At 34.6% G+C, this 19,335-nt stretch overlaps 1 protein-coding gene across 5 annotated transcripts in view; it reads right to left on the minus strand.

Annotated features, from left to right (window-relative positions):
• The window catches only part of LOC131163805 (4-hydroxybenzoate polyprenyltransferase, mitochondrial), a 72,852-nt gene extending 61,836 nt beyond the window's left edge, over positions 1-11,016 (minus strand). For 3 of the 5 annotated variants that reach the window (XR_009139133.1, XR_009139134.1, XM_058120569.1), the window contains exons 1-2: positions 10,253-10,896; positions 6,267-6,402 (exon numbers count right to left, since the gene is read on the minus strand). Coding sequence is in view for 2 of the 5 variants with exons in the window: in XM_058120569.1 (XP_057976552.1) it covers positions 6,267-6,402; positions 10,253-10,740 (624 nt within the window). In the remaining 3 variants the exon portion in view is untranslated. Of the gene's footprint in view, positions 1-6,266; positions 6,403-10,252 lie in introns of all 5 variants that reach the window. The other 2 variants (XR_009139132.1, XM_058120570.1) reach the window with 2 other exon arrangements.
• Positions 11,017-19,335: the final 8,319 nt, after the last annotated feature.

The following is a 19,335-nucleotide window of genomic DNA, read 5'->3' on the forward strand; positions in this document are numbered from 1 at the left end:
CACTACCTTACATAATTTTTTTGGAAAATTGGAAAACAGTTTGTCTTTTTTGTAATTATTTTGAAATCTAGAAATAAAAATAAAAATTTGTTTTGCACAACTAAACAAACCCTTTATTTTCTACCTTTTTCATACAAATATTCAAAAACTAAAAAATAAGTTGGAATTTTTAGTTTTTTTATAATTCTTTGAAAAACATAAAATGGAAAATGAAAACTGTTTTCCACAACTGAATGGGCCCTATGTTGTTTTGTGTAATAGCCCTGACAAATGTTATGGACAACAAACCTAAGACGTCACTAACCAAAGATAAGAAAGAAAGCACACACTTACAGATTGCAATCAATCAGATATTGGGCCAACTGAATGGACAGGCCCAAAAGACTATCCAAGTCCCCAATCAGAATGAAGCCTGTAGCATTTCTTTTGCAAACATGCAAGTCAGTGGGCCATCATCTACCTTCGGAGCAGAAGCAAGCTGTGACAGTCTCAGTGCTTCACTTGACTTCAAATCAGATCCATGGTGGTCAAGGGAAAGGACAGAGCTGGTCCCAAAACAGAAAAAGAGAAGGAGATGGAATAACAAAGGTTTGGTTTCTAAAAAAAAACTAATATTTTAGGAGGCGATTTTTCTCTTGTTCAGGAGAAGGATGCTAATGGGAGGGATTTTAGGGATCAAATTGGGGAAGCTTCTTCCAAGAAACTTAATTCTTGTGAGGTTGAAATTCAGGACTTAATTGTTGGTTCAGATGGAAATTCAGCTGCTAAGGGAACAAATTCAAATAATTTGAGTCAAGAAGTTTATGTTCTCCATGAGGAAGTGCAAATGGGTTTTGAAATGAGGAAACATTTTTGAAGAAAAGAAAATTTAGTCTAGAAAGGAAAAAAAAAATATTACAAGAGATTCAAAAGGTTTTTAGTGGAGGAGCCAATTGGTGAGAGGGCTAATACTTGCAAAGATAGTAAAAGATGGTGGGATGTTTTGGATGATGATAGTGTAGGCAGTAGGGATTTTGAATGTGACAGGGGCTTATTTTTGGACCAAAAGTTGGGATCAGCATGGATATTCTTCTGACTCTTCTTAGACCATTACACAGACTTATCTTATGAGCTGCCACCCCCTCTATAAGGTTTAGATGGAATTAGAATTTTTTGAGGATGATGTTTCTAATGAAGAGCATAAGATAAAAGATGGAATTGTGCCAAAAAAATTTCTGGGAAGGACCTTCAAACTCAGAGTACATTGGATAACTTGGGCCTCAATTTGTCTGGCAATGGAGGAAATGAAGTTAAGTTTGATGGAGGTAAATCTAAGGTGAAGAAGGGACAGAGATAATTTGCTAACTGGAAGAGTTTGGCGAACTATGATGGGAAGGGCTTAAAGGGGAGTTTTCTTGGTTGTTTATAGTTTAAAGAGGAGTTTTTTTTTTTTATTTATAGTTTTTTTTTTTTCATGTTCTTGCTATTCTTTTTATTTTTTCTTTGAGGATTTATCATCCTCGCTATTTTCTCTTAATAAATCTTCTTTTTTATCCAAAAAAAAAAATTATAATTGCATATTACAATCAGCACATGAATCAACCCAAATATATACTTGAATCGAATTATATTTTGTACTTTTCCTAAAATTTGCAAGCTGGCATAGTTGTTAGAATCCTATGATTTGCGATTCGATTCATATGATTCATATCAATTCCACATGAAGTCGATTCAAATCTTACCAGCGAATCTAAAAGCAACTAAATCTATGTCAAATCTATCAATTCACCTCATGAATCTAACAAATCGATTTGATCCATCAATTCACACAATTCTGTACCTATCACACCTGACTAGTTTAAAACCTCAAAAGCAGCATTTCTTCTTTTTTTCTTTTTTCCTCTTTTTTGGCTTTGATTTTTACATGATTATCTTCCATTCCACGTCTAGGTCAGCTTTGTGCTAAAAAAGATGAGAAAATAGAACTTTAGGTCCTATGTTGCCCTTCACAAAACCTATGTTGCCTTCACAAAACCACTCTTCACTCTTGAAGCACTATAGTGTTCTGCCATTAAAGAGAAGAGGCAGAAACTCATCAGCTAAGATGGTACTAATGTTTGGTTGTGCTGTTATGATTCAAAAGTTGGTTTTTTAGTAGTTTGGTCAATTATTAACATTTTCTTAGGTTAGTTATTTTTTCTTTTTAATTCGAGAAAGAATGTGAATGAATACTTTTTTTAAAATTGTTGATAAACACTAAAACTTCAGCTTTATTATTTTTTCTTGATTCCTTCCCTTAAACAGCATTAAGTTCATTTTTTTATAATATTTCTTGACTCATTCCCTTACTTTTCATTTGTTTAGGGAAAGCATACACATGAAATAGGATTGTTTTTAATTGTCAAAATTTAAATGTATTTTACTATTTTGCTGCTTGTTCATATATCAATATATGTATGACATTTATAATTGATTTGGAAATTTGTACCAAATCTTACGATTCAAATCTTCAATTCTCAATTCCCCAAATTGGAATTTCAATTCATTACTATGTAAGCTGGCACTATCTGCTTGAGACACCATTATTTCTGACACAAATCACTCATAAGAGAGGGCAGCATTGTTGTTAAGCAACCCCAATTTACTTCTATTTGCAAATGAACACTGTGGAAAACCCATGCTATACACAATCGTCAAATAATATTAAAGGCCCACGTCAGACACAACATAACCACAAATATAAGATTTACGTACAATATGATTCTTCCAAACCATACAACAACAACAACAAGCCTTTAGTCCCTAGGTGGGGTAGGCTACATGAACCCTTTTCCGCCAATTCACCCGATCGAGAGTCTTTTCATACCAGAAACAATAACTAACTCACTCCTCCTCCCAAGTGCTCTACTAGGCCTGTGTTTCAAATGTCCAAACAATCTAAGCCGCCGCTCCCTTATCTTATTTTCGATCAGTGCTATGCCTAAATTATTGCATATATGCTCATTTTTTACTTTATCTTTAATGTTATACCACTAATCCCCCTTAACATTAGCATTTCAGCAACATTTACTTTTTGTACATGTTGTTTCTTAGTTGCCCAACATTCTGAACCATAAAGCATAGCCAACCTTATAGTCGTTTTATAAAAATTTCCTTTTAATTTTAAGGGTATTCTAGGATCACACGACACACCTGACACACTCCTCCATTTTACCCAACCTGTTTTAATTCTATGTACTACGTCTTCTTCAATTTCCCCTTCTACTTGCATAATAGATCCAATATATCTAAATCTATTAGTGCTATTAATTTCTTGATTATCAAGTTTAGTCTTCTCTCCACTACTACCCCTTACATTATTGAAATTACATTTTATATATTCTGTCTCATTCCTACATATCCTAAACCCTTTAGACTCTAATGTGGCTCTCCAAAGTTCTAGCTTAGATTCCACTGCGCTCCTACTATCATCAATCAACACAATATCATCTACAGACAACATACACCAAGGATCTCATTTTGGATATTCCCCAGTAAGGCCATCAATCACTAAAGTTAAAAGACAAGGACTCAAAGTAGAACCTTGACGTACACCTATTGTGATTGAAAAATCTCTAGATTCCCCTCCTTCAGCCCTAACACTCGTCACCAAAGTAAAAATACAAGGACTCAAAGTAGAATCTTGACGTACATCTATTATGTTCGAAAAATATCTAGATACCCCTCCTCCAGTCCTAACGCTAGTCACTAATCTATCATATATATCCTTAATGAGCTCAGTATATCTACTGCAAACCCCCTTCTTTTCTAAGACCCACCAAAGAGCTTCCCAAGGTACTCTATGATGAGCTTTCTCTAAGTCAATTAAAGCCATATGAAAGTCCCTTTTCTTCTCCCTAAACTTTTCTATTAAGCTTCTTAAAAGATAAATAGCTTCTATTTTGATCTCCCAACCATAAAACCAAATTGATTTTTTTGAAATTCTCGTTTCTAGTCCTATTCTATGTTCAATAAAAGCCATATGCAAGTCCCTTTTCTTCTCCCTAAACTTTTCCATTAAGCTTCTTAAAAGATAAATAGCTTCTATTTTGATCTCCCAAGCATAAAACCAAATTGATTTTTTTGAAATTTTCGTTTCTAGTCCTATTCTATGTTCAATTACCCTTTCCCATAATTTCATGGTATAGGTGATAATCTTAATTTCACGATAGTTATTACAGTTTTGACTATTGCCTTTGTTTTATTGTATAAAGGTACTAACATACTTTTCCTCCATTCTTTTGGCATTTTCTTGGTTTTTATAGTAATGTTGAATAGATTAGTTAACCAAATATTTCCTTCATCCCCTAAACATTTCCAAACTTCAAATGGTATTTTATTTGCTCCCATAGATTTCCCGCTTTTCATCTTTTTTAATGTCATCTTAACTTCAAGAACTCTAATTTGCAAATAAATCTCCTATTTTTAGCCTTTTCCTCATTTGTCAATTCCAAGTGAACATCTTTCATTTTGGTTTTCATTAAACAACTTATTAAAGTATCTTCACAACCTCTCTTTTATGTCTTTTTCTCTAGTTAAGACATTATCATTCTCCTCCTTTATACATTTTACATCACCTAAATCTTTGCATTTTCTTTCTCTAGCTCTACCAAGTTTATACATGTCTTTTTCTCCTTCTTTTGTATCTAGTATAGCATATAAAGTATCATAAGCCTATGTTTAGCTTCACTAATAGTTTTTTTTTTTTTTTGCATTTTTTTTTCATCTCTTTATATTTTTCAATATTTTCTATATTTCTACAATTTTTCCATATTTTATACCAAATTCTTTTTGTCTTAACGGCTTTTTGGTTGTCCAGCAAAGAAGGGAGGAAAACATTCCTATTTTCATTATATGTTCCCTCATATATTTTCTTAGAAAAGATTAAGGCCCATTTAGTTGTGCAAAACATTTTTTGTTTTTCAATTTTTAGTTTTCCAAAGAATTCTAAAAGTTTAGCTTGTTTTTAAATTTTTCAAGATTGTATTAAAAAGGTAGAAAATAAAGAGTTTTCTTAAATGTGCAAAACAATTTTATTTCATTTTCTATTTCTAGATTTCAAAATAATCACAAAACAAACAACTTGTTTTCGAATTTTCCAAACTTTAATATGAGGTAATCTTTGGAATCATGAATTTTGGGGATTGAATTTGGATTTGGGGTGGATTTAGAAGAAACTCTATGCATAATCCACACAAATTGAAGTCCAAGATTTGAATTCCATGGCCACAAATGCAAAGAGTTGAAAATCTAGAAAAATAATGAAAAAAAGTTTTCCAAATTTTCTATATAAATTTGGAAAATTGGAAAACAAGGTGGCATTTTTGTAATTATTTGAAAAATTGGAAATGAAGAATAAAACTATTGTCAAAATTGTTTATTTTTGTTCATTTATCTCATACAAATGTTTGTAAAAAAGAAAAAGTAGCAAACTTTTTTCTAATTTTTTGGAAAAATAAAATGGAAAATGAGAACTGTTTGCCACAACTAAATGGGCCCTTACTTATTGCATGCATATTTCAATATTATTAATGAAGCATCCATGGTAGACCCACTATGGACATGCTCACTTTTGTCTTGTCTCAAGGTATGTACTCAAACTGATCCCAAACTATACAAAAGGCTAGTTTTGACCCAATGGTAATGGTATCGCATGTGAACCTGAAGATAGGTTCAAGTCAGATAACAACCTCTCCAAATATCAAAGGAAGGCTACATATATCATTGTCCTCTCTAGAATCCCTATATGGTGTGGCATGGGAGGCTTTTGCACAGCGTGTTACACTTTTCCATTGTCATGTTGACTCAAACATGATGTTTCGATCATCATCCAATTTGATGATTAAATGAATCAAATTCCTAGACCATACTTACCAGTAAACCCAAGTCCATGTAACCTATAGAACTCCATAATAAAATTACGCAGCACATATGACAAACAAATAAGGAGCACCAAATATTTAGTATGGTTATTGCACATTCAGCATAAATAACATCTATTTACAAAATGAAAAGCAATGTTTTGCCACGTCACTATCAAAATCACCAAAATTATTTTTCTAATGGAAGTCAATACCAAGACTCCTATTCTCTCCAACATATATTCTATATCCATCTCGCACAAACTGATAACCATATAAGCAATTTAGTAGACAGCCCAACAAATTTGTATTAAGAAAAATGTTTTAGACCACCTAAAAGAAACAATAGGATTGCCCTCACCAAGAAGCTGGCCAAAAAAAAATTACCTTCGTATCAATATCCCGGTCAAGGAGGTCATTTATGGTGCATCCAGCACCTCTTAAGAGCAAAGCCCCACAACCAAACAATGTCAACATCTTAATGTCAGGAAGATTTCCAGGAGATGCTGCCAAGGTAATAGACCTAGAGCAATGGACATAAGTATATAGGAAGTAAAACAGAACAACTTAAAATCCAAAACCACTTCATCTTTAGTAAGAAGGCATTTTGACCTCACATAAACCCCTCAAAATTCATTTTGAAAATGAGAACTAAACAACTTCAGCACATGATAATCCATGCAAACATAAAATACTACAAGGAAAATGAAAATATAAGTCTAATAGAAAATTTAAGTTCAAAATATAAGCATAGATAGAATCTCAGAGAATCTAAAAATTAAATAAATCAATAAAAAAGTCCTCAAATGATTCAGTGATAAAATCAGTGCCTTCAGCAATTAAAAAGCATTAACTTTTCTGGGGAGGGCATTGAAGCATGCAGCCTAGCCTTACCTCCACGTTTGGAGATATTGCTTTCATGGCTTGAATGTATGACCTTCAGGTTTGGTGTAACACCATTACCACTGGGTCAAGGTTTGCCCTCATTTGAAACAAACCATTCTGGTTTAAAATTTATTCTTTCCAAGCAAACACTCACAAAAAGATGGAAACAGGCCTCAAAATAGGAACAGGGCATCGGCAAGCAGTCCGACTAATTTTGAGGGGAATTTAGGTAGCAACTTTAGGTTTAGTGTTAAAATCTTCCAAAAAAAAATTTATTCACGCTACACAACCTTTAGATTATCAGATACAATACACAACACATACCCTTTTACCGCAGAGAAAAGGTTAAACACAAGTGCCTATATGTCTACTTAAAAATATTTGATACACATGAGCCTTACAAACATAAATTTAGGAATTAGGACCAAGATTGAACCCATCAAGTCTTATGTTGCAATCCTCAACTTGCAAGCTAAATATATCCAATATATACAGTTAAATAAGTTATAGTAATTATGTGCAGGATCATTCATCTCATCAATGAATGAAATATTGAATATATGTGACAAAGTATGACAACGTGCTCCATCCATAATCCATTTCACAAACCTGCCTGATCATCTACATATCCACCTCAATTCACTTTAAAAATATACAGACAAGAAAACCATGCCTCTTTCTCATGGTCTGTTTCTGATATCATGCTTCCCTTGCTGTCTTATTTCGCAAAAATAAATAAATAAAAATAAATAAATAAATAAATAAAGCACTAATTAACCAATCCTATCACTCAAACTTACAATTCATTTCAATTGGTACAACTCTCAAATCCATAAGTCTGAAACAAATTTAATCAACCACAAAAGAATTTACCTTAATTCACTTAGAAGATGTGTAGAATTAAGCTTCTTGTTTTTCAAAACCACTTTAAATCTCTTCATTTTTCCCCCATTGCATCTCATATTGCCCACCAAAATACAAAAACAAGTTGTTCCAAATATACCACGCTATCTTACAATGAAGGAAGATATGGCTAGTAGAATCATTTGACTCACAGCGCAGCATGCAAGGATCTGGACTAAGGGCTTTGAACGGCCTCCTTATCTATAACACATCATTCGTATGGATCTTGTCGAGAATTAGAGTCCAAATGAAAGCCCAAATTCTAAATAAAGCCTTTGCTTTCCAAACAGCTTTGTTTAAAAGGATAGGGCTAGGATTTGTGGATTTCGTGAGATCGGAAAAGAAATACTTGGAGAAGAAAGACGCCAAAGTGTCCCCAATCCAAAGCCTTGTCCCAACACCCTACAAAATAAATAAATAAAAAATTGAAATTGGTGCATTATAAACAGAAGAAAGTCCATATAAGTGTGGCATCAACAGCACCAACAAAGACTCACCAACCCAAATATCCTTCACAAAATGAACTTTATCCCCAATTCCCGCTTTGAAACGTGTGAAAGGAAAGAAAAGGCAAGGTAGATTTCCAAGGACTCACATGATAAGCATTGCCACTTTGTCTGGAATCCCAACCCATTTCTGTGCATTTCATATTTACTATTTATTACTTGATGCCATTAGGAATTAGAAACCACATTACCAAGCTTCAAACTTCCCTCAGACTTAGGCCTCTAAACAACTTCCTCACTAACTAAATAATCCCTCTTATTATCGCCAGTACTTAACCACAAGAAACCTCTTATAATCTTCTCCAACTCCCCAGCCTTCCTAAAGGATATTTTGAAAAGGGATAAAAAAAAAAGGAAAAAAAAATATTAAGTGGGGATATGAGCAAGGGAAGTACTAATACGACCAATTTTACCCGCTAGTGGGAGAAAAGCTTTCTTTCACCCCTCTTATGTTTTTCCCACTCTCGATCACTGAATCCCAAAACAAAAAAAATAAAATAAAAATAAAAATAAAATAAAGGCAAAGGATTACCACTAAAGGAAGACCAAGGTATGACAATGGGCCAAGCTAAGGACTCACAACTTGCTAAAGATCTAAAAATCTCTAATTCCCCACTAGAAAAATTCATCAACCCTGAGATTCTTCCAAAAAATTCTTAGAGAAGTTAGAACCTAGTGAAATTTCACAACATTATTCTCAAGGAAAAAATGGTATCATCCGCAAAATGAAGATGAGAAATGTCCACCTCCTCTCTTCCTATCGAAGGATTACACATAACCCCTAGATCTTGGGCTCGAGAAATCATTCTACTTAGAACATCCACTACCAAGGTAAACAAAGCTACAAACATGATATCATTAAGAGTGTGATAGAATAATAACTAGCATTAAGACTATTGATGAGGAGTCTAGGGAATTTCCAACCACAATAGATGCGCGTCAAAGATGTACTTTGCACCTTTACCCAAAATGAGATTCCATATGTTGTTTGCATATGATGTTGTCTTGATTGATGAAACTGGGGATGGAGTAGAAGAGAAAAGCTTTAGAATCTAAAGATTTTAGGGCAAGCAGAAATAAGACAGAATATATGTAATGTGATTTCACTCGTGATTGGAGGAATATTAGAGAAAACATTAAACTTGAAGGTCAAGAAATTAATAGCACTACTAGATTTATATACCTTGAATCTATTACGCAAGCTGAAGGAGAAAAAGAAAAAGATGTTATACCTAGAGTTAATACGGGGTGTGTAAAATGGAGAAGTGTCTCAAGTGTGTTGTCTAATTGTATAATAGTCTTCAAATTTAAAAAAAAAAAAATTGTAAAATGGCTACAATACCAATCATGTTATATTTCGACAACTAAGAATAACATATCCAAAAAGTAAAAGTTGTCGAAGTGAGAATGCTAAGGTGGATGAGTGGCATAACATTCAAAAATAAATAAAATGAACATATTTGTGCTAAGTTAGGCATAGCACCTAAATAAGATAGGGGAGGGGAGTCTTTGGCTTAGGCATTTGCAATGTAAGCCAAATAGGGACCTATGAGGAGGAGTGAGCTAGTGAATGTTAGTGCTAGTAGATGGAATAAGGGTAAACCAAAATAACTTGGAATCAGATGTAAGGACATACAACCTTTAAATTATCAAAAGAAATTGCCCACAATTGTGTAAATTGGTGGCAAAAGATTCGTGTAGCCAAACCCACCCAGTGGGACTAAAGGCATTGTCGTTTGTTTTGTTGTTTTGGTTTGTCTTGTCCTCTTTCATAACACAAACCAACCAGAGCTTTTATTGTACAGATATCTAATTTCGCTCCCTTTCACAGTCTCGTGTGATTTTCATGGTTTGCACATTCACCCGTATCACCAATAGTCCGGTGGTCTCAAATAGGGTAAGAAATACTTCCACTGTAAATGTTCATCATTTAACGCTTCACAGTTTACTTTTGCACCACAACATGTCTCGGAGCCAACAAAATTTTATGATGAAAAACGCCATTTCAAGAATTGAAAAAAAAAAAACCCTGATATAATCCAAAGTTCCAATCAATTAAAACGAGTCTGAAGGTCTTACCACATGCATGGCCAAGCGAGTAACCAAGTGCCTATCGGCTTATCCAAGCGAGCAAGGCGAGCATATGGCCGAGCAAGCTCGGGTAGATGCAAATCAATCCAAGACACACCAATCTTCTTCTTCTTCTTCGATTCATCGCCAACATCTCCGCCCCCTGAATTCTCCGCGTTCTTCGATCCCTCGTCCGCTACACCAGACGATGTAGAAATGCCGGCATATTGACCAAAATATATGGAACTCCTGCAGTGAGTGGAAACTAATTTTTCCCACGAAGACTTGACGGTTTTCAGGGATAATTCGGAATCGAGGACGTCCCAGGACTGCGAGTGCCTGAACGTGGAGGGAACGGGGATGCAGTGATTAGGGTTAGTGTCTGAAGTCACAACGGGTGAGGAGAGCAATGAATGGAAGATGGACTGACAGAGACCGAGCGACGAGAAATGAGGATGGAGCTTCCGAGAAGTTCGGGAGAGACGGAAAGCTGCCATGAATTATGAACTTCAGTTTGTCAACTGATCTGTGGATTTGTGACGACTCTTCATTAAACGGTTCCTTTGTAGTCATATGTGGCTCCAAGTTTGGCAATTTTTTTTTCCTTTGCTATTTGTGTGACAGTTGTGAAATGGATGTGCTAGATGGTCTTGTATGAGTTGCAGAGATATACATAAGCGTGGAGTGAGATTTTCAAGAATTGTAAATACCTAGATTCATGGCAAATTTGCCCAACCATTTTTTTAAATAGTCATACACAATACCCCCAGCACAAGAGAAACTTGGAGATCCTCTAGCTATTCCATCAATAGATCCTCTAGCTATTCCATCTATATTCACTCTGTCCAACCTCTTGGAGAGGCAACCCACCAATACAAACCTTAGTCCAACACCTCTCACTCTCATAATCATGGAACTTATTATGGTCTTAGATAGAAGATTGCACATCGTGGATGATAATAACTAGGAAATGAAGCAAAGGTGGTTTTTTTCTTGAACATATCCTCACTATGACCTACTTATGTCAAAAATCAAATTCAATCTCCACGTCTATTGTACTTGGGAGACCCTCGGTCACCTTTGAGGTCTTCTCTAATGCTCAAGTCAGTATCGAGATCATGCATAGATAATGTAATTATCATTTAAAAATTTTACCTCTTCCAATTCGAGGATTTGTTTGGTACACAATGATGAAAAGGGAATAGAATAGAATTGGTCTTTATAATTTTACATATTTCTCATACAAGTTTGAATTCCGTTTCACTTCCATTCCATTTGTTTATAGTGTGCCAAACATAGGGTTAAGAACCATCCTTTAATAGACAATACCCTTTTTGATATTCAATAAAAACATGTGTCTTTTTAATTCTCAAAAGGTTACAAGATAATAAAGTGTTACGCCCCTTTATTTCCCTCCCCCCCCCCCCTCTTCCTTAGTTAGAAGTTACATCCTTTACTTCCCCAATTAACTAGATAATGGGTTACACCTTTGATATTTAAGTGTTATTGAGCTTTCTTGCTTTAATATTGTTTATTCTCCATCAATTGACCCCCACTCATGAGTCTCGAAATTAATTTTAGACTTGAGAGTATTTTAAAATCATTAACCCCTTCCTATTTAGCAATTATAAGTTGAACATTTTAAAAGAAAAAAAATTCAAAATGTTACCAAACTAGCAATTGAAAATATGAGTTAGGGTCTCTTTAACCATGATTGAATATATTTTATCATTCAAAATTGAACTACACAACCATGCAAAATTTATGATTAAATCTCATATTTTTTATATAAGTAAATCTCATTTGTAAATTCCATAAGCGAAGCTCATCTGTTGTGTGTGGTCAAAACTCATCTATCAAGCACATGAGTGGAGCTCAGTTATCAACATAAGCTTATCTCACCCATCAAAATATGAGTGAAACTCATTTGTCAAGTGTGAGCAGATCTAAGGTTGTGGTCATGAGCTACTTAGTGCTTAACTTGATAATGGTTCGCTCGAATTATTAAGTTAAAAATGCCGAACTTGAACTCAAAATTCAAGCTCATCAACTAAAGGAGTCAAGCTTAAGCTAATTACTACTTGACTTGTGAGGCCCGTGAGTTAACTCGTTTAACAGATTATAAGTTGACTCATTTACTAGTTTGTTAGTAGCTCGTGAACTAACTCAATATTAGGCTCTTGAACTAACTCGATGTTAGGCTTATGAACAAACTCAATATTAAACTCATTAAATATTTTATTAATTTTTACTTTAAAATCTATTTTTTCAATTTTTATTTATTAGTTATCAATTAATTTAATTAGCTTGGTGGTTTGATTCGTTTATTAGTTTGAAATGAGCTTTGATTGGGTCAAATTTGAGCTAAAGCTTAAGTTTGGCTTATTTATTGATGTGAAATGAGCTTTAGTCAAGCTGAGCTCGAGTTATATATATGCCAAGTGAGTTTAACTTAAATAGAAGACTTTAAACTTGAGTTGAGCTCAAACCGAGACCGAGCTCACTTCTAAATAAACGAGTTCAGCTCACGAGTTCAGCTCAAGCTGGTCACAACTCAGCTCATTTGCAGTCTTGAGTAAAGCTTGTCTATCGGATATGACACTACAAAAAAATTGGTTTTTAGTGACGAAACTATTAGTGACAGATTTAAATTCATCACTAATAGTGTCGTATTAGACACGAATTTGAATCCGGCACTAATAGTGTTGTCACTGAACCCAAAAAAATATTGCGGGAAAATATTTTTCTGTGGAAATTATGCTGGAAAAATATTAGCGACGATTTCTACGGTATTAGTGACGAATTTGGTCTGTCACTAAAAAAACACTTAATAGTGACATTTATTTAACCGTCACTACTATGATTTAAAAAAATTTTAAAAAAATATTTCATAAAATTAGCAACGAATCAGGAGATTCGTCACTATTAGAAGTTATTAGTGACGGATTATGGATCATCACTACTGCTCTTTTCTTGTAAAAAAATAGAAAAAATTTAGAATGAGTATTAGTGACGAATCTAGGAATTCGTCACTATTAGTGCGTTTTTAGTAACGAATTTTGGACCGTCACTACTGATCTTTTATTTAAAATAAATAAATCAAAATTAGAATGAGAATATTAGTGATGAATCTACAAATTCATCACTATTAGTTCGTTTTTAGTGACGAATTTTAGACCGTCACTACTGCTCTTTTAATTAAGAAAAATTATAAAAAAATTGGAATTCGAGTATTAGTGACAAATCCCTAGATTCGTCACTATTAGTGCGTTTTTAGTGACGAATTTTGGACCGTCACTACCGTTCTTTTATTTAAAATAAATAAATCAAAATTGGAATGAAAGTAGTAGTGACGAATTCGTTTTTAGCGATGAATTTTGGATCATCACTACAGATCTTTTAATTAAAAAAATTATTAATGAAAATTAGTGACGGTTTTGAAACTGTCACTAATGCCCAAAAACTTAAATCTCTTTTCCTAGAAATTTACCTCTTTCCTTGCCCGCGCATAGTGCTTCTTTCCTCCTCTCGGTCTGTTCTTCCCTCCTCCCTCCTACTCCTCCCTCCTCCTCCCCCTCCTCCTCCTCCCTCCTCCTCCTTGCACGCAACTCCTCCTTCCACTTAGTCTCGAGCAACCGTTGTGCGTTGCCCCCGTCGCAGCGCCTCCTCGTTGCAAACCGTCGCCACCCGTCGCCCCTTCACCACCCGTCGCCTCCGCCACTCTTAGGTATTGCTTCTTCTTCTTCTTCTTCTTCTTCTTCTTCTTCTTCAAGTATATACATGTGTGCGTGTGTGGGTTCGATTTTTGGTGGATTCTGCCCACCACCCGTTCGAGAAAATGACTCAGAGAATCAAAATGGTAAGGGAACTCCAGATCTGCCTTCTTAAATGTATTGGAGCCACAAAATAATCTCTAAACTAACTAGGCTTCAAGAAGGATTGACAAAAGAGACCCTAAACAGATGAAAACACTGGCCCCCTTCCAATTTTGAAACCTCTGTTTCCAGCTTGAACACAATCTAGGTAAACGAATCCATAGGAACCCTAAACCCTAAACCATATGATCCTACGGATGAATTACCCAAAAAAAAAAAAAGTTTTCAGCAATTGCATTACTACTTGCTTATCAAGAAATCATTATTGGTTAAAGTAGTGAAAGAAACACAATTCACTTTCATACAACTAACCAATAGCTATTTTCAAGAAAGTGAACAGTAACACAAATTAACCAAAAAATTTTCAGTAATATGTATGTACATATATATATATATATATATTCCATGCTCCCTTTGTCTGCTGAGAAGAACCAGGAAAGAAAATATTAGAATCTTAGAGGAAACGCCCAAATTTCAACACAACTAAGATTAAAAAAAAACCTTCTTTCATTGATTTCCAGACCTTATATAGCAGCCAAATAAAGAGCAAAATTAAAAAAATAAAATTAAAAATTGCATCTTTCGAATCAAATCAAAAGATTTTGATTGAGATAATACTTAATAATAATTCAACATTAAGAGCGAACAGACCCATATTATTAAATTTACATTTGATATTATTTATTCATAAGTGTTGAGTCAAAATAATTACCAAGCTTCGTAAGCATAGTTGAAATGTGTTTTTAGTTTTAAGTTCTAAACTGGTGTTTTGTAATGTTTTTATGAGTACTAATATGAGCAATAAAATAATAGGGGAGATGCTATTTACACTTTAAAAATTGTCAACTATGCTCTATTAATTTTTTTTTAGTCTTCTTTTTCATCTTCTCCCTTATAAAGTAAGAACCAGTTCATGGTGAGGTTGCTATTTGTTAAGTTGAAAAATTAAAAAGAGTGTAATTTTTTTTTTATCAAGTTCAAAGTTTATGTTGGACCAAGACTAAATAACAGGAAATAACCGATCTCTAACCTTATCCTTTTTTTCACTTTTCTCATGTCAGTTAAGATACAAATCTAAGATATTCCAATACATTTTTTGAAGCTATAGTATGATATTATAGTATAGTATCATATGCATAGCTGTGATGACGTACCATTATAATAATCTAAAGATATAAGTTTATAATAGCATTATACTTTGATAGTATAAAATTGTGGTACATGGATAATAATATTATACTTAGGTTGTAGCATACCACAAGTCAACCATGCAAATTTAGAAGCTTGAGAATTTCATAACCAAGCATGCTTCATTAATTTATTCACCACCAAGCAAAACCAACTTCCATGCGAACAACAATTTTTTAAAGTTCCCATCCTCCATGCTATCTTAAGAGTTGCGAAATGAATGAAGGGAAAACGACATCGGAGCTAACAAGCAAACATTAATTAAGTATATTTATATATGTTGCTTATTTGAAAACAAAAAACAAGCCACAGCCTCACCTTTTTTTGACGAATAAAATGGATGAACTATTTCGTAAAGAATAATAAACTAAAAACAGTGTGAGTATATATATATATATATATATATATATATATATATATATATGTATATATGTATATATATATATATATATGTATATATGTATATATATGTATATATGTATATATGTATTAATTTGTACATGCATGTAGTTGGCTATACTAAAAGGTGAAATTTATTTATAACTGTGTGAACTTGAAATCTTTTGAAAATATAAATTGAAATGTCGAATGACTAAATCTTATTGATTGATGGAATTATGTTATATGAATTGTAAATTGAACTATTGAAATACATGTTTGTGTTGAACGCCAACTGCATGGTTGATGCAGTACATTGTGAACTGCATGCTAGTAGTGGATTTAGGTTCTCGCATGCTCAAACTGACTGGTATCTACATGATGCGTATTATTGTTATTTGTTTACTTGAATCTATCAAGTTTTAGTGCAGGAATTTTTTGGGAAATGTTCAATTTATAGACGGCATGCTACCGAAATTCAGTAAAGTTTTTCCACAATAAAACCATGTACAAAGAAACATATACATGATCAGTTAATTCTTAAAGTCATTCTAACTCGAGCCTCTCACGTGTTGAAATTCGTAAGAAAAGAGGCGATCTTAGACTTATCATTCAAAATCTAAAACACTTGGCTAAGAACAACAATGTATAGAATACAGTGAAAGATCAAGAACTAAATGTCATATGACCTAAAATGCCAAATTAATTACTGCCATTTCATGTGTTCATTGAAGTTTAGACCCGTTCAAGGACAGTTACTATAAACTAATGCCTAATCGTACATGTGAGACAAATCAATTGTTATAATTCAATTGATTATTAGTCATACTATGTTGACTAATAATCAATTGAACATGTTAATTATTTATTTCACTTACAATTAATAATGTTTGTATTTCAACTATTCTTGGATTGTCCAATATGGACAATTCAGGAAGTTGTATTTACATTATTGTCATCGTTTACGCTTTGTCAATTGTCATTATATATTTCGAGCGCGTCTCTATTTGTGTTCTCTGGGTGCATAGTAGGGTGTCACGACAATTTGTTAGTGATGGAAAACTAGTAACATGTTCACTTCCCCCATCTCGTGTACTTTGAGAGCCATAGGGAGATGCTGCCGAAATTTATAATGACTATGCCGAAGGAATTTGAGCGATTGATTGCAACGTAAATGCAGCATTCCTGAATGGGATAGGATCTGTACCCTTTAGACGGGAGGTTGTCGATTATAGCATTCACGATGCATGCATTATAAACATTATGAGAATGTAATCAACGTCATTTACTTGAACATGTTATAGGGTAATTAACGAACATGGATAAGAGTTGGATGAATGCTCAGGGTAGGTTTTTTCCAGAATACGTGAAAGGGGTACATGATTTCATAGAGTTTGCGCGTTGTCGTGCAGACAAAGCCAGTAGAATAAGGTGTCCTTACAAGAAATGCCAAAATATAACATTTAAACACCTTGATCTGGTCCATTCACATTTATTAGATTATGGAATGGAGAAAAGGTACACAAGATAGGTGTTCCACGCTGAAGATTACGCAATTCAGAGCAATAATGATGACGATGAAGATGAGAGGGCAAATATAGTAGGTGGTGATACACGTTCGGAAGGGTTAATCGAAATGTTAGGTGACTTGCAAAGGGGGATTGCAGTGGACAAGGGCGATGTCGGTGTGTCGCGTGCTAGTGATGAATCTACTTCAGCAGAAACCATAAATCCTAGTACGTTGAATCGACTTGGTAAACCATTTGCTAATTTAATGAGGGATGCACGGGTGCCCCTATATCTAAACTATAAAAAGTTCTCAAAATTAGAGTTTCTGATAAATTTGCTTCATGCAAGGACAATGCATGGGTTATCTCAGAGCGCATTCAATATGCATTTAAGCCTTACTAAGCCGGCACTGCCTGATGGTGAAACACTTCCGAAGTCTTTTTATGAGGTGAAGACATACATGCATGAATTGGGTCCCGGTTAAACTCTAATACATGTGTGTAGGTATGATTGTGCACTCTTTTATGGTGAACATGAAAATGCAAACGAGTGCCAAGAATGTGGTGAACCGAGGTATACAACTAATCAGAAGAAGGGTAAAAAGATCTCCAATAAAGTTTTGCGATATTGTTCATTAATCCCGCGACTGCAACGATTGTATATGTGCAAAAATACTGCTACAGATATGAGATGACATCAAGAGAAACGTCTTCAAGATGGAAACACCCTTAGCCATCCAGCGAATTCCGAAGCTTAGGCCGATTTTGATAAAATGCATCTGTGGTTTGCTAGTAATCCTCACAACATCAGACTTGGCCTTGCTTCAGATGGGTTCAATCCTTTCGGTAACATGAACAACTCGTATAGCATGTGGTCAGTTATGATGATGTCATATAATATGCCGCCAAGGCAATGTATGAAAGAACCTTTCATTTATATGTCTCTGCTCATTCTTGGACCGAGGGCACCTGGTAATGATATTGATGTTTACTTGCATTCGTTAATTGACGAGTTGAAATAACTATGGGAAAAAGGAGTGGAGACATTCGATGTGGAAACTGGGACAACATTTCATATGCATGCTGCATTGTTGTGGACAATTAATGATTTCCCCGCTTATGGCAACCTGTCAAGTTGGAGTACAAAAGGTTACTTAGCATGCCCAGTATGTAATAAGGATGCTGGGTCCTTATCCTTGAAGCATGGCCGCAAATTATGCTCTATGTGTCATCGTCGTTTTCTACGAACTGGACATCCTTGGAGGACTTGTGGCATCAGAAGCTTTAATGGAAAACCTGAACAAAGATCGCAGCCAAAGCGACTAAGTGGGGAAGAGATATTAAACCAGCTCAGGTTGATTGGAGATGTGAAATTTGGGAAACCACGGACCAGTAGAAAAAAAAAACGCATTTAGTGGGAGTTGAATTGGACAAAGAGAAGCATCTTCTTCGAGTTGCCATATTGGAAAGATCTTCCACTATGCCACAACTTGGATGTCATGCACATCGAAAAGAACATTTGTGAGAATGTCATTTGTACATTGTTGGATATAAATGGGAAGACAAAGGACACTGTAAATGCTCGTCGGGATATGGAAGATATGGGAATACGGCCTGAGTTGCACCTGTTTCGTGATGGGGACAAAATTCTCATGCCATTAACTTGTTACACATTTTCGAAGGATGAGAAGAATAAATTCTTTGAATGATTGAAATCAGTAAAGTTCCCCGATGGATATGCATCGAACATAGCTCGATGCATAAACACGAAGGATGGGAAGATGTTAGGAATGAAAAGTCATGATTGTCACGCCTTTCTACAACGGGTTCTACCCGTTTTCCTTCGTGGACACTTGACTAAAGATGTTCGATCGGTGCTGATTGAGCTGGGGAACTTTTTTCAACAATTGCGCTCCCAAAAATTGAGCGTAAACGTACTTGAACGGTTATAGGATGACATCATGATCATACTATGCAAGCTGGAGAAAATATTTTCGCCAGCATTCTTTGATGTGATGGTCCACCTAGCCATCCATTTACCAAGGGAGGCCATAATTGGAGGACCGGTTCAATATTGTTGAATGTATCCTATTGAGAGGTAAATTATAAAGTCCTTGTATAATGGTCACGTGATTTCCCTTTT

Source organism: Malania oleifera, chromosome 9 (assembly GCF_029873635.1).
Source record: "Malania oleifera isolate guangnan ecotype guangnan chromosome 9, ASM2987363v1, whole genome shotgun sequence".
In the NCBI taxonomy this organism is placed as follows: Eukaryota; Viridiplantae; Streptophyta; class Magnoliopsida; order Santalales; family Ximeniaceae; genus Malania; species Malania oleifera.